At 46.0% G+C, this 15,569-nt stretch overlaps 1 protein-coding gene across 1 annotated transcript; it reads left to right on the top strand.

Moving 5' to 3' along the window:
* Window positions 1-268: 268 nt before the first annotated feature.
* per2 (period circadian clock 2) lies at window positions 269-14,390 on the top strand (the record flags this gene model as incomplete). The annotated part of the gene is made up of 21 exons (XM_083637325.1): window positions 269-711; window positions 2,040-2,132; window positions 2,592-2,746; window positions 3,007-3,128; window positions 3,316-3,517; window positions 4,143-4,194; window positions 4,334-4,476; window positions 4,785-4,863; window positions 5,029-5,135; window positions 5,404-5,557; window positions 5,692-5,800; window positions 5,919-6,177; window positions 6,560-6,716; window positions 6,931-7,025; window positions 8,279-8,485; window positions 9,159-9,356; window positions 9,575-10,602; window positions 11,087-11,280; window positions 12,187-12,408; window positions 12,612-12,762; window positions 14,078-14,390. The coding sequence occupies 21 exons, from the start codon at window positions 269-271 to the stop codon at window positions 14,228-14,230; spliced, it is 4,323 nt and encodes a 1,440-aa protein (XP_083493451.1). The 3' UTR covers window positions 14,231-14,390.
* Between the last annotated feature and the right edge of the window lie 1,179 nt (window positions 14,391-15,569).

Below are 15,569 nucleotides of genomic sequence, written 5' to 3'. Positions count from 1 at the left end.
TGTCTGACCCCCATACCTTCCTTTTGAAATTAAGATTACGATTGCATTTGGACCTATTGATTTGTTTTCTACCCTACTGCTCTGTACTGCATCTCAATATTTTCAACTATGTTTTCTTGTTTTCCTCATTCAGAATACCACCCCTCCAGAGGCATCAACAACACCCCTAGGGCGGCATTCCATTCCCAAGTGTAAGATCGCCTAATTCCCCAGCTTTTGCCCTGCGGTCTACTCCATGTCTGAAGACAGCAATCCAAAGTGCTACCCCATGTCTGAAGACAGCAATCCAAAGTGCTACCTGTACTCTACTATGGACGGGTGCAACCGGGCCCGGGAGAGGGCGGCTTTCCAGGTGGAGGAAGAGGAGGGCTCCTCCTGTGGATCCATTAGTCAACTGCACCGCATGGCCAGCAGTTACAGCGAGAGCTGCGTCCGGCAGGGCGGCGCCCAGCTCGAGTCTGAGCTGGGATTGGCCTCCGAGGGGAGCGACAGTAGCCACGAGCGCGCCGCCTCCGCCCACGACGACAGGAAGCGCCCGCGCCCACAGCGGCACGACGACGTGGAGATGGGCGGCAGCGGCTCCAGCGGCAGCGGCACGGAATCCCACGGCAACGAGTCGCACGGCAACGAGTCCCACGGCAACGAGTCTGTGGGCGGCTCCAGCAGCAATGGCAAGGACTCTGCCATCACGGAGTCATCGAGGAGCAAGAGGTGAGAGCACATCCATCATCGCATTGAACCGTGTTTAATTCAGTGTCTTCTTCCCATCTCCACGGGGGAGAGAGGACCATCTAGGTCACGGAAGTAAGCTTCATTAGATGTAATAGGCATGGCCATTTTCTATTGTTGTAGGACAGTAGGCTGTCTCACTCTCTCAAGAGAACTCTTGTTATAATTTAGCACTATATAAATACAATTGACTTGACTTGTGGTCAGTAGACTCCTTAAGGATGCTGTGTGTGGTGCTGCAGGCAGGGCCTCACTGAGGGATCACCACAGGAACACTCTGTAATATGCAGGCAAAGAAGACATCTGATGCATGGCCGTCACTTAGCTAAGACTGTAATAGCTGCTGGAAGATGTGACGTCACGTCAATAGCATGAGTTTGAATAAGGATTGATTCAGGCGTATTAGCCTTCCCTTGTTCCTGCTTCAAATCCTTATCTCTGGCCAACTGGTGCATCCTTCCCAGATTTTGTAGTTTATTGATGAATCTGCTCTGTGTGATGCAAGGTTTCCACTGACACCCCCCCTCCTCCACACACACACACACACACACACACACACACAGACACACACGTACGTACGCACAGAAGGTTATTTTGTCATTTTCTACTGGGCCTGGTGAGAATGCCCGGTTGGTTGTTGCATAACCTGCACTCTGACTCATCTCTGTGCTTGCATGACCTACTACTGTATATCTGACAATGGTGATGACGCTGTAGGTAGATGAACTTCTTAGTGTTCCAGAGTTGATATTGGTTTTTCATTCTGTGTCCTGTCAATACATTCTGAAAGGAATCATTAGAAAATTCAATTGCAAAAAACCGACAGTGCAAAAAGCCTGGTAGATTGATATGCGAGTAAAAAAGTAACCATCCAGCCTTAGAGCTGCTACAACTTATTTTCTCACTTTTAGGATAATGCTAATCACCATAATTACATACAACAAAATACTGCTAAAGCACATAGGAAAAAACCATCTACTGGAGAGACAGATTTAGTGCATCAACTTCAGTTCAGCCGACCAACTTTTCTCTGCCAATCTGAGCAAAGGGCATCCTTTCACCCAATTTCAACACATTTCACTTTGCAATCTATGTTTTGTTTTCTGTCTGTGCCTGTTATGTCTGTGCCATGTTCATTCTAAAAATCTATCAAAACAAAGTTAAAAAAACAACAGCGACAGAGAGTGGCCTACTTGTTTGTGTGACCTTCACTAATATGGAGTTCTAGCTGTTCTTTCGTCGTTATCTGTTTTTTGCCCCTGTGTTGTGTACGCTGCCTCCAGTAACATCGTTGTTGTTTGCTGTTGCAGCTCGAACTCTCACAGCTCCTCAGCGCCAAGCAGCTCCAACGCCTTCAGTCTGATGAGCTCCGAGCAAGACAACCCTTCAACCAGTGGCTGCAGGTTCGCACCCCTCTTCTGTTGCCTACAGTACACCTCAACCACAACTGTATGCATGAACTCCTCAGCCAGGGGGCACCAATCATCAGTGATGGTTTCAACTACTGTAAATTAACCCTGACTGGTCTTAAAATGAAAGCCTAACAGTTGAAGAGAGATTTTTTTCAAGTCAGCGAGACACTTGTCAAGATTGTTTGGGAAAAGAAAAAAATATAATTTGTTTTTCTGCTCTTCTAAACTGCCTTCCAGTGTTTCCACTGACCATGGAATTACTGGAATATCATGTAGTTTTTAGTGGTGCATCCCCTAAGTTAGGTAATATCAGGGAATTTTCCAATTGAGTCACTTTACCAGGAAACACCAGAATTAATGTTAGAACACACTAGACTAGATGGAGGGTGTCCAGGTAGTGTCGCGAACAGTCAGTGACGCACAGGTATCTGTCTCATGCACCCCCTGCAGTAGCGAACAGTCGGCCAAAGCTAAGACACAGAAGGAGCTCTTCAAGACCCTGAAGGAGCTGAAGAGGCACCTGGCATTGGAAAATAGGAGCAAGGGCAAGTCCAGCACTATGGACACCCTCAAATATGCCCTGAGCTGTGTCAACCAGGTGAAAGGTAAGAGCCCCCTCCCCTGGCACTTTTTCATGCACATTCTCATACATCATCACTCTTCACATCACTACCAACATGCATCATTTCATTGTAGAATATTGCAATGACATTTCTTTGAGGATTCAAATGACATATTTCTTTGAGAATTCAACTTTAGTTGTTCAATTTCTCAATGCTCAATGTTGCTTAGAGTAGCGTGTTTTTCACTGACCTTGTGTGTGAGATCATGCGTGTATTTATATATGCATCTCTTGGCTCGGCAGCAAATGAGGAGTACTACCAGATGCTGATGATCAATGACAGCCAGCCACCAGGTCCAGACGTGTCATCCTACACCAAAGAGGAAATCAAAAGAATCACCTCCGAATACACCCTCAAAAACACTGTAAGTACCCCACAGCGCCGCCCGACAGCAGGGAGGTGCTACTGCTTCTGTGTAGTCCCATGGGGGAATTTGTGGTTGTATTTGATAGCTGACTTGATGTATTTGATATAGGCTTGTATGGGATAGTGCTGACCGCCGATTTAAAAAGCAGACATGGTTGATTGATGTGGTTTGCCTTGTCCAACAGGATATATTTGCCGTGGCCGTCTCGCTCATCACGGGGAAGATTGTCTTCATCTCGGACCAGGCGGCGACCATCTTGAACTGCAAGCGGGAAGTGTTCAACAACGCCAAGTTTGTGGAGTTCCTGACGCCTCAAGACGTCAGCGTGTTCTACAGCTTCACCACGCCCTACCGCCTGCCGTCATGGAGCATGTGCACAGGAGCAGGTAACCAGCCGCTCTCCAACACTCTGCCACATCTGAAAGCTTTCATTCCCCAGGGCTCTCCCACGGGTCCGTGAAATCCTTGAAAGTTTGTGAATTTGAGAGAGAACAAAATCAAGGCCTTGAAAGTTTTGGCTTTATGGACACAGATATCACATGTCAGTCCATTCCCCGTGTTGCCCAGTCAGGGCACGTGGAAAGCCACACATCAGATGAATCAGAATCAGAAATACTTTATTGATCGCAGGGAGCAGACATTGGGCAGTGGACCACACCACCTGCACCACAAGCATCTATTCCAGTCTGCAGACAGGCTTAGCACAGACTTCACTAACATGCTCACTCACACAGAAACCAATGCTCACCTAACTCACACACACCTGCCTGCCACATATATATATATATATATATATATATATATATATATATATATATATATATATATATATATATATATATATATATATTATGTCTTCTTGAGTGCCATTGCGGTGAAAGATTTTCCCAGTTCCGGTCGGTCACCAGTGTGTTGAATCTAGATGACTAGCAGATGTGGCTTTTGGAAATAGTCCATTGAATCTATTAGGTGATATATTAATCCTGTTCTTCTTCCCCATCTCTTATTCAGAGTCCTCTCCCACGGAGTGCATGCAGGAGAAGTCCTTCTTTTGCCGCATCAGGTGAGTGTCAGCAGTCCAGACGGCTTCTCTGATCCATAGTTTCCTGCTCTTTGTTCAGTGATTTGTGCTCTAAACTAAACGTACAACCTACTAACCTACGTAACTGTGCTGTTTGTGCGTGTGTGTGTGTTTGGTGTAGTGGGGGTAAAGAGCGTGAAGGGAATCTCCAGTACTATCCTTTCCGTATGACTCCCTACCTGATGAAGGTCCAGGATGCCGAGCTGGCCGAGGAGCAGTTCTGCTGCCTCCTGCTGGCTGAGAGGGTGCACTCTGGATATGAAGGTGCACATACACACACATATTGTTTCTGCAACTACAGCAACTTCTGCAACTGTGACATCAACATATGTTATATAAATCAGTTCAATCAGCTACAAACCCAGAAATAATGTGAGAAAAAGTCTAGCACTTTACTTTTTTTTTTATTGTCAAGTAATGAAGTTAGATTGTGTTCATGTCATAACTGCAGTATTTGTCACATTTAGATCAGAATATTGGTGTACGTGTAAAAAGGGTCGCTCAGTCCTATACACACGCACGCATATGAATACATTCAAACAATGTTAACATTTCTCCTGCTCTCTCCACAGCGCCCAGGATCCCCTCTGACAAGCGTATCTTCACCACCACACACACGCCTAACTGTGTTTTGGAGGATGTGGATGAGAGGTGAGTGCACGCAGCTCCTCTACAATCATACAGGATTTTAGAATGAGAGCAGAAGTATCTCCAAACGTATCAAAAGACATTGGCACCGTGACCGCACTCCTGTGGCAGTGACGTCCACAGAATGGCTATATGCTAATGTGTGTGTAACATGTTGTTTCTCCATAGGGCTGTTCCTCTGTTGGGCTACCTCCCCCAGGACCTGATCGGGACCTCCTTGTTGCTCCACCTGCACCCAGCTGACCGACCCTTCATGCTGGCTGTGCATCGCAAGAGTAAGACCCTCTTTCATTCACTCGATCGTGTCAGCTGATTGGTTGGAAACTTGCCTTTTCATCCTCTGACCACAGTCACAGTGCTAAAGTCCAAAATCCAGCTGTTTTTCAACTCCCATTTGGGGCTAAAACTCTTACACTTGGAGTTCATTACACTAAAAATGGCATTGAATTTGTTATTGTTTTTTTCCTTCAATGGAACAAACATCAGCAGTAAAAAAAAAACGATATATTGGGAAACGATTGTTAAACCTCTTTCTTCCAACAGTTCTGCAGTACGCCGGCCAGCCGTTTGACCACTCGTCAATCCGTTTCTGCACGAAGAACGGCGAGTACATCACCATCGACACCAGCTGGTCCAGCTTTGTCAACCCCTGGAGCCGCAAGGTCTCCTTTGTCATCGGCAGGCACAAAGTCCGCATGTGAGTATATTTACGCACACAGCTGCCCTAGTAGTAATGACAGCTATATTCTGAGAATGTCACATGAGCATCACTTCACATGACAATAAGTGTGTGCTTATGTTGATGTGTGTGTGTGTGTGTGCTTGTTTCAGGGGTCCTGTGAATGAAGACGTTTTTGCGGCCCAGGCTTTCCATGGCGGGAAGATCGTGGATTCAGACATCCAGGAAATCAGTGAGCAGATCCACAGGCTGCTACTGCAGGTGTGTACATGCAAACCTAGTCCCCCACACAGAGTGACTCCATGCAAAACCTTAACACACACATAGACAACTCTGTGCACATACCCTGCAGTTTCTATAACAACTGGTCTGTCACTAGCCGGTCCACAACATGGGCTCCAGCGGTTATGGCAGCAACGGTTCCCACGAGCAGCTGGTGAGCGTGGGCTCGTCCAGCGAGACCAACGGGAATGCCGCCGGGAACGCCGCGGAGGAGACGGACAAGGCCAAGCCCCCCAGGACCTTCCAGGAGATCTGCAAGGGAGTCCACATGCAAAAGAACCAGGACTCCCAGGTCTACCTGCGCTCCCGTTCCTCCTCACCCTCTCTATCCAAAGCGGACCAAAAGAAGACTGACAGTGAGTTCACATTAGCATCATTCTAACGTGTGTGTGTGTGTGTGTGTGTGTGTGTGTGTGTGTGTGTGTGTGTGTGTGTGTGTCTGTGTGTGTGTGTCTGTGTGTGTGTGTGTGTGTGTGTGTGTGTGTGTGCGCGTGTGCGCGTGTGCGCTCCTGAATTATAGAAATTCGGGTCTATGCGTGCTGGCATGTGGTCAGCTGATATAGAATGCTGAACCATCTGATTTGGCAAATGATTTGGGTCTGTTTGTATGTTCACAAGTACCTGCCATACTGACTTGTGGTACTAATAACTTGTAATGAAATTATTTTGTCTAAAATACAGGCACATTGTGAAATATAATTGTGTGCATGCTCTAACTCATCTGTCTTTCTCCTGCAGCATCAGCAGCCATGAAGAGTGTAGTGGTACGCTTGAAGGACCTGGTGCCCCCTCTGCAGGCTAAAGACAGTATTGCAGCTAGCATGGAGGACCTGACCTGTAAAGACCAGACTGTCTACTCTTACCAGCAGATCAGCTGCCTCGACAGTGTCAACAGGTAAGCATGTTAGGGCTGTGTTTCTTCTTCTTTTTTAGTTCCTTCAAACATGGAGAAAATTATTTGGGGCGATTAACTTTGATTTGTGTCATTTCAAATTAATTTGAACTTTATTTTGGAAAGAGTGACAGCCCAGTGACTGACTCTGTGTGTGCATGTGTTAAGTTGATGACTTTAGCATGTATGATGTTTCTGACTCCTTTCTCTCTCCCAGGTACCTGGAGAGTTGTAACGTCCCTATCAAGAGGAAGTACCAGTTCTCCTCCAACTCTGATGAGGACAAGAAAAGCTCTGAGAACGACATGCAAGGTATGTATATCTTCACACACACACACACACACACACACACACACACACACACACACACACACACACACACAGTGTACAGTGTCAAGCCCCTTCTAAACATGCAGTGAAATCCGGATTGTAACCAGCTGCTAGCCGGTCGGCCTGCATGTTTAGAAACAATTAGCCACCTTATGCGCACTCCCGCGAGTGTGGATCATTACCATCTGAGCCCCTAGTACAGGATCAGCATTATTGGAAAAACGGCTGTTGTTTAACACCGGCAGCTCATGTTCCGGATCATGTACTGTATGTCTGAGTGGGCGGGTGGTTAAATGACACTTTACAAACCATTAATGTCCCGGTGATCATTATTTTCATGAATGGACGTAGCGTTAGTTACGTGGCTGGATTATTTGGAAGAGAGCCAAATTAGGTGAGTAAACAAGTAAAAGTTGAATTGTTTCTTTCTCCCCCATCTGCCAGTTTAAAAATGCAACAAGGAGATGATAGCCTACTACTTTTAGCCTACTGCATAGGCTAAAGTACCCGCTAACGTTCACATAGCCTATTAATTAATCGTATATATCAACGAATTAAACGAGCAAACTCACGGTTTCCTCAAGTGCTGCAAACGGCTTGAATGGTTTCTTTTCCTCCTGACCTGTCTGTCTTGTAGGCTATGTAAAAATGCAAGAGTTGCATCAGCCTATATCGAGACATATAGCCTAACTTTTGAGGGGAGAAATAAATTGAAAACTAGTCAGATATGACTTGAATGCCACTTGTAAAATCATCCACAGTGTAATGTTAGTGCGACGGTGCGACCAGTATTTTGACTGGCGGCTTTTGGGCGATGTAACAAAGGCAAGCGCTCACTTTTTCTGGCACATTGCCACCCCACGTTATCGCCTGAATGCGTCGGAATGCATCTTCCGTTAAAACTGCATCTTTTTTTAATCAAGTTTGGTTACGGATTCACTAAAGCTGTTTCCACATCACATTTCTTTTTATGATACACCCTACCGCGCCCCCTCCCCCCGCCCACTCTACTCGCTATCGGCAGAGAGAATACGGATCATTTCCAGCTGTTTCTAAACAAAGACTCCTCATGCCTAGAAAGGTAAAACCGGAAAATATCCTGCTCTGGCTAGCCAGACATGATCCAGACTTCATGTTTAGAAGAGGCTTCAGTGAGTGTATGTGTTTGATAGGGCCGAGTCAGGATGCTTGCTTCACGGGTTGAGCTAACGGAGAACCCCTCTGTCCCCATTTAGACTCTTTGATGCTAGACCCCCAGCCAGGCCTGTCAAACATGAAAGCACCTAAGAAGCGTCCGTCTGGGGCCATTGCCGTGGTGGGAGGCCCCCTGGCACCACTCACCTTGCCCAGCAAGGCTGAGAGCGTGTTGTCCATCACCTCACAGTGCAGTTACAGCAGCACCATAGTCCATGTAGGAGACAAGAAGCCTCAGCCAGAGTCTGGTGAGTTTCCGAGTCCCTGTTCTCACAGAGAAATGACTGAACACAGAAAAGCACGTGGCCTGACATAAACTATGTTTCTGTTCAACAGACTATGTTTCTAGTTCAACTGTCAAGCAAGGTTTTTTTTTTTACTTTTGAAATACAGTATGTAACGCATACTGCTAAATTTCCATCAAATCTTTGAAGCAAATTAAAAACTGAGAACATGTCCACGAAAAAAGAAATTATAAAAAAGAAAATAATTTTATATGACAAAAGCATTTCCATCTCTATGAATCGCATAATTTCTGTATTGTATTATATTATTATTATTATTATTATTATTATTATTATTATTATTATTATTATTATTATTATATTTATGTATTATTTATGTATTATATTATTATTATTGTATTATATTATATTATACTGTATTGTATTCTGTATTGACAAAAAATATCCTCAAGCATGTGTAGAAACCTTGATAAATCTTCATATTGATTAACTTTTAGTGATATTTCCCATTTCTATTCAGCCTTATAATTTGATAGATCACAATTCACGTAAAAATATGGAAACCTAGCTATAAACATGTTAGTTTTTCTCGGTTATTTGGATTCAAGTCATGACAACTGATGTGGATAATATAGCTTGGGGCTGTATTTTGATTGGTTGTTTGTCTAATCTACAGAGCTCATTGAGGATGTTGCCGAGAGCCTGGCGCTGCTCGCCAGTGTGGTATCTCCGCCCTGCCAGGAGGAGGCGGCCTATAAGAGGCTGGGCCTCACCAAGCAGGTGCTGGCTGCACACACCCAGAAGGAGGAGCAAGCCTTTCTCACCCGCTGCCGAGAGCTCTGCAATGCACAGCCCGACCACAAGGATACTGAAGGTACAAGGCTTTAAGAGTTACCACCAAGGTCCAAAATGAACCCGTAAAGCTCTTTATTGAATGTTTCACACAATACCTGATTCTCTACACAAAACAGCATTGAAAACTGCTAGGGTGACATATTTCTATGAACGTTTTTGGCACATATACAATCAGCTGTAGGCATTTCGTCAACTCCTTAATGCTCAAAATAACCTTGTTGTGTTGTCTCTCCTCAGATGGCTCTGGACTCCGAAGTGCGTCCAAACCAGGTGCCACACGACGTGAGTCCGCCGCCAAGAAGGTCAGCCGTAATCGGAAGTCTAAGAAGCTGCGCATGGAGCGCCCCGAGTCGTCCGACAGCGCCATGTCTGACCACAAGCCCCGCCCTCCGCTCCAGGGCCTCAACCAAACCTCCTGGTCCCCGTCGGAAGCCTCCCTATCGGCTTTCAATGTCTCCTACCCAGCCATGGTGCCGGCCTATCCGCTCTACCCCACTGCCCCTGCTGCCGCAGCCCAGGTCCCCTGCACCGACCCCTCCCTCTCCGCGGGCTTTGGGGAGGGTCAGAGCAGCCAAGCCCCTTCGGCTGCGGCTCCATACGCCGCCTCTATTGTTACACCCGTGGTGGCATTGGTGCTGCCCAATTACCTCTTCCCGCAAATAGGACAGTTAGGCCAAATGCCCCAGATGGGGGCCGCTCCCACACCAACTTTCTTCCCTGAGCAGACCCAGACACAACCCGCCTATGCCTCCCAGCAGCTCTTCCAGGCCACGCAGCCTGCCTACTCCATCCAAACACAACCACCCTTCACTGGCCAACCTGCCTTTACTCCCCAGCAGCCATACCAAGCCCCTCAGAGGGCCTACACTACCCAGCAGCCCTTCCAGACGCAGCCTGCCTACACTACCCAGCAGCATTTCCAAGCCCCCCAGGCCGCATATGCTAGCCAGCAGCCGTTCACGGCCCAGCCTTTCCCAGTCCAGACTCAGTTTGTGGCCCAAGTTCCCTATGCAGCCCAGCCCTTCCCCTACAGCCTGGCCCCAGAGCCATCCAAAGCTCCGGCCACAGAGACCCAAGAGGGGGCGGTGTCTCGCTCCCCCATTGCATCGCCACCGCTGTTTGAGTCTCGCTGCAGCTCGCCCCTGCAACTCAACCTGCTGAGCATGGAGGAGGGGCAACGCTCCATAGAGCGACAAGACAGCACAACAGGAGCAGCAGCAGGGGAGAAGAGTGGAGCGACCGGCAAGACTGAAGACCACAAACAGGTGAGACTTTTTTTCTTCATTCAACACATTTACACAGTTACTACACCGGCCTCATACTCTCTTAAAACAGACATTTTGGCTACCGCTATTTGCAAATGCTCCCGCCTATCCGTCTGTACTTCTTGGAGGGGAAAGTTGGTCAAAACCGATGTGGCAGGACTGGGACGTCCACTCAAGGCGCGACATCCACTCATTTCCCCAATCACCTGCCTCGGATAGGTTTACATCTGTTGTGATTGGTCGAATACCATTGAACTTCCTTCTGGTCTGAAGCTTTTTTTTTTCTCTTTGGCCAAATTTGAATGGTCTGAAGTACAGACTGTCTGGCTTGAGAGAGTACTGACCTCAAGTAAAAACACATCTCTTCGGGTTACACCTGGACCCCTCCTAAATTAACCTATCTAACAGACACAAAATCAACAAATGCTACTTATTAAATAGTGTAATGTAATACATCTCTAATGGTTGGTGCCTTGCTTTGCAGATGGACTCTCCAGGTGACTGGGCCCACAGCGACGGCAACTCATCATCCAGTGAACTGCTGGACATCCTGCTGCAGGAACATGAGGACTCCCACTCTGGCACCAGCTCCATGGGCTTCGGCTCCATGGGCTCTGGCTCGGGATCCCACGGCTGCCGCACGTCGGCTAGCGGAGCCTCCGGCAGCAGAACTGGTCAGTGGGCAAACATCCAGGCTTGGACTCAATGTTTATGGAAGGGATAATCAACTAAACGGTTAAATGGTTGTAATGCACGACGTGGAGGCGAAGAACCACCCGACGCTGAGTTGCCTCCGCAAAGTGCATTCAAACGGTTTAACGCACACGTAGGAGTTGATTATCCCACTTATACCATGGTCATTTGCCAACAATATAAATTAAAAGCATTCACACATTTTTGGTGCAAGTTTAGCAATCAAAATATAAAGTTTTTCACAAGCCAGAACTCTGTTTACCTAGCAACACTTGGGAAACTGACTAATATCTGGAACAATCATTACATCCCGTCCGCTTCTCATGCAATGGAAACAATGTTTGTTGTTCCAGTAAATAGGAGGAACCTTGGATACAAGCCGGTATGGTGCAGGGAATCTAGTTCGCTCAGCTCATAGAAGAACACTTTAATTGGCTCAGTTGAGCCAGAAAGCTAACATTGTTATGCTAGCAATTTTCAAAGTCAATAACATTGCATACGGTTGACAAACAGTAAATATAACGGTAGCCTATATTTAACAACAAGACAAGCTAGCTATCCACCCGTGTTATTGTCCCCAAATCAATATGAATATTTTCATGAATGATGAGATAGGCTCTGTCAGCCTGAAGTAGCAAGTTAAATAACGCTAGCTGCGCTGTTTGATTAATCAGCTGTGCAGGTTGTGTAGTGGATGAATTTACAACATTTGATTAGATTTGAACCGGACTACGTGTGCGTTTAACAGTTTTAACGCACACCTGCCAGCCAATCAGAAAAGATTCACGCAGACCATGGTATAACTGTTTTGGTTTATTATGATGCCATTATAATAGAGAGCAACTCGACCTTTGACCATTTCCTCCTCCATCCAAAACCCCCTACAGGGAGCAGCAACACCAGCAAGTACTTTGGCAGCATTGACTCCCTGGAACACGAAACCAAGGCCAAAGCCAAAAGTGTGACTCGTCCCAAAAGAGGCTCTGAGGGCAGCCAGTCGCAGGGCCACGGGGAGGGAGAACATTTCATCAAATATGTCCTCCAGGACCCCATCTGGCTGCTTATGGACAATGCTGACAACAAGGTCATGATGACCTATCAGATGCCACCCAGGTGAGCCACCAACAGGAAGTAGTATATCAGGAAGAAAAGAAGAATCTGCACACTGTCAGGAAGAGGCTTACGATGCAAAAATAGTGTGCAGATTCCATTCCTCTTGCTGATATCTAGCTTCTCATTTTTGTAATTTCCACAGCTGTAGTAGATCATTATATGGATTTGTTTAAATTCTGACTGGCCCATCTTCTGACCTGCAGGGACATCCAGAAGGTCCTTCGGGAAGACAAGGAGAGGCTGAGGCAGATGCAGAAGAACCAGCCTCGTTTCTCGTCAGACCAGCGCCGAGAGCTGATGGACGAGCACCCCTGGATGAGGAGAGGAGGCCTGCCTTCTGCTATCAATGTTAAGGTGAGCATCGTTGTGATCCCCGTTCTCACCCAGCCCCACTTTCCAGGCAGTACCTAATTTAACTTTTTTTTTTATTGAAACATTGAAAAGGGGAAATAAAGTATACATATATACACACAATTGAACGCAATTATTCTATAAGTAATTCTACAGTTGCCGGTTGTCTATGGGAAGCCATTAAAGGTTTACTATGCAACTCTTTCATTAAAAAACATTTTTTATCCGTATAGAAAAGTTTCCCCTCAAAAACTTTAATTTTCATGCACACAATACTGTGGCAGTGTGTTTATGTGGTCAGACGCAGCCCCATGTGTGTATTTTCGTGGTTAGACATTCTTTACATTGTTTTCTGTGTTTATGTGGTCGAGTGAGCTTGACAATATATGGGGAGAGAGAGCGCCAGAAAACCATTGAAAAGCATGGATTGAAAGTTGTTTTCTGATAGTTTCACAGCGGTTATGTTATGAAGGCACAAATAAACACACACCTACCTTCAAACCATGGAGATATTCTCTCCAAACAGCTGTTTGGAGCTGATCCCCCTCAGAACATCTCAGCAACGCTATTGGCTGGGCTGTTGCCTTATGAGCCATGTTATTGGCTGGCTGAGCCCCCATGTGGGAGCACTACAATGTCAACAAATGTAAACACCAAAATCAGTAAGGGGGCAGCCTCTGTCCATAAACACACTGCCACAGTATTGTGTGTGTGGAAATTGATGTTTTTGAAGGGAAAGGATTTTTTTTTTTTATGAAAGAGTTGCATAGTAAACCTTTAAATTGATTGTAATGTCATTTTGTTCAGGTTCCACACAAGTATGCATTAATGTTTAATTTTCAAATTGATCATTATTAATAATAATGATCAATTATTTTTCTCAGTTTCAGTGGTGTTATTTTGGCATGAAAATGGTTGAATTTAAAGATATTTCAAAGCTGTTTCAATCAAAAAATAGTGCTGTCGGCCTTCAAAAAATCCCATGTTTGTTGAACCCATCTAAAAACGTGGGTTTTGAGGCCAAAGTAACTGGAAGAGTGCTTGACTGCACTATCAATAGCATTCCATTACGTATGGATACTTTGTGATATAGCAGTCAGGGTTGATAAAGTTTAAAATGTCAAATATTGTCCTTTTGAGAACAAATTAGTCTATTTTCTGCATATGATGCATTTTCAGGATTTCTGATCGCAAAGGGCTGACACCCTACTACGTCATCACTTACACAGCACACTTGCATTTTTTCTGTGTACGGATATTTTTCCCACTCCAATCTTCTGCATACACCATAATTACCATGCGTGTGTTTGGTCTTCAGGAGTGTTTATACTGCGAGGACGCTGCAGTCCCCGTTGAGGAGGACCTGCCTGACATGGAAATGACCAACCTAGGAGAAGAAGCCAGCAGAGAGACGCGGAACCCTCGGAGCCAATCAGAAGAGCCGCAGCCTCAGCCAGATTCTGGCTCTTGAACACACAGCGAGCAGCCAGCAGAGGAACTGGCGTCCTGTTCCGTCAGTGCATCCACACGGTACCAGCACCTTATGTTGTGGATATATGTTTATTATCTCATTGCCACTGTGAGCCTGTGGTATATTAAACACTTGACCAAAGCATGGACTCTCGTGTTGCAGATCGGACACTCGCAGACACCCACACAGACGCACATTGTGGGTGTGAGACTGAACACACCCACACGCACTTGAAAACATTTGTCCAAGCTGAACTCTGTTGCCATTGTGATGGTGTTTGGTGGTGTGTTTTAGTGTGTGTCGGGTAGAGGAGACGACTGCTGAATTGCAGTTCTCAATCCCCCCAACCAGGGGGCAGTAGAGCTGTACCGGGGCTGTTACAAGCCACACACCACACATACAATCTCTGAAACAATCTGAGGCCAGCATGTGTGGCTGGTGACCTGTGGCCTCCAAGAAAACCTCCAAGAAAGCCTCCAAGAAAACCTCCAAGAAACCCCCCCCCCCCCCCGCCATACTTGTGTTTGACACAGACGGAAAAGTCAACTCATTCAAATCCCAGCGTTCCCTTTGCGTTCCCATCAGAAACTATGTCGAATAGATGTGGTGCTCGTTGGGTAACGTAGGCTGGGTCAAAGAGCACTCCCACTTTTGTACCATAGACAAGTTTTTATCTTGTGTGCCAAAACTCAGTCTCTTCAGAAATCACTGATATATTTACAGGCACACAGCAGTGGTAGCATCTGATTCAACAACCAACAAAATGACCCGATTCATATGCAAAATTTTCTCTTTTTTACAACTATGACAATGACAGCTACTTTTTTTTTTTTCAAACAAAGTTTTTGGCTGTAGTCTCATTTTCTCATATTTGGATACATTTCTGAAAGGCTGTTCCAATTCTGATTTAAAAAAACAAGAGAAGCTCTCACTGCCTGAACACCTTGTGAACCCTGTGATGACTTTGTTGCAGTAGTGGCATGTTTCAGGGTGCCACTGAGAAGACATGAAAGCTGGAAGTCAGAAGTCTCTGTGGATGATGGGTGTTCAGCAGTGTGGGTCCTTGACAGGAGCTGAATACTGTGAAAGCTGTTGGTCAAGAGACAAGTCAATACTGAGCATCAAATCAGCACTGAGAAGCACTGTGGTGGAAGGTACGGGGACCGTTGTTGCCTCAGTCACTTACTGAACACTGGCCAAATGCAAAGCTGGGTTACAGAGGAAATGGTGATGAACATTGTAACATGGCAACTACGGTATGTGGCGTAGCATGAGAGGAAGCTGCGCTCTGAGTCTGCTCCATAATACAGTACATGTGTTATACTGTACAGTATGACAG

The sequence above is a fragment of the Poromitra crassiceps genome (genome assembly GCF_964638095.1).
Source record: "Poromitra crassiceps genome assembly, chromosome: 5".
NCBI classification, from domain to species: Eukaryota; Metazoa; Chordata; class Actinopteri; order Beryciformes; family Melamphaidae; genus Poromitra; species Poromitra crassiceps.
The sequence above is the reverse complement of the archived record's forward strand: the minus strand, read 5'-3'. Positions and strand labels throughout refer to the sequence as shown.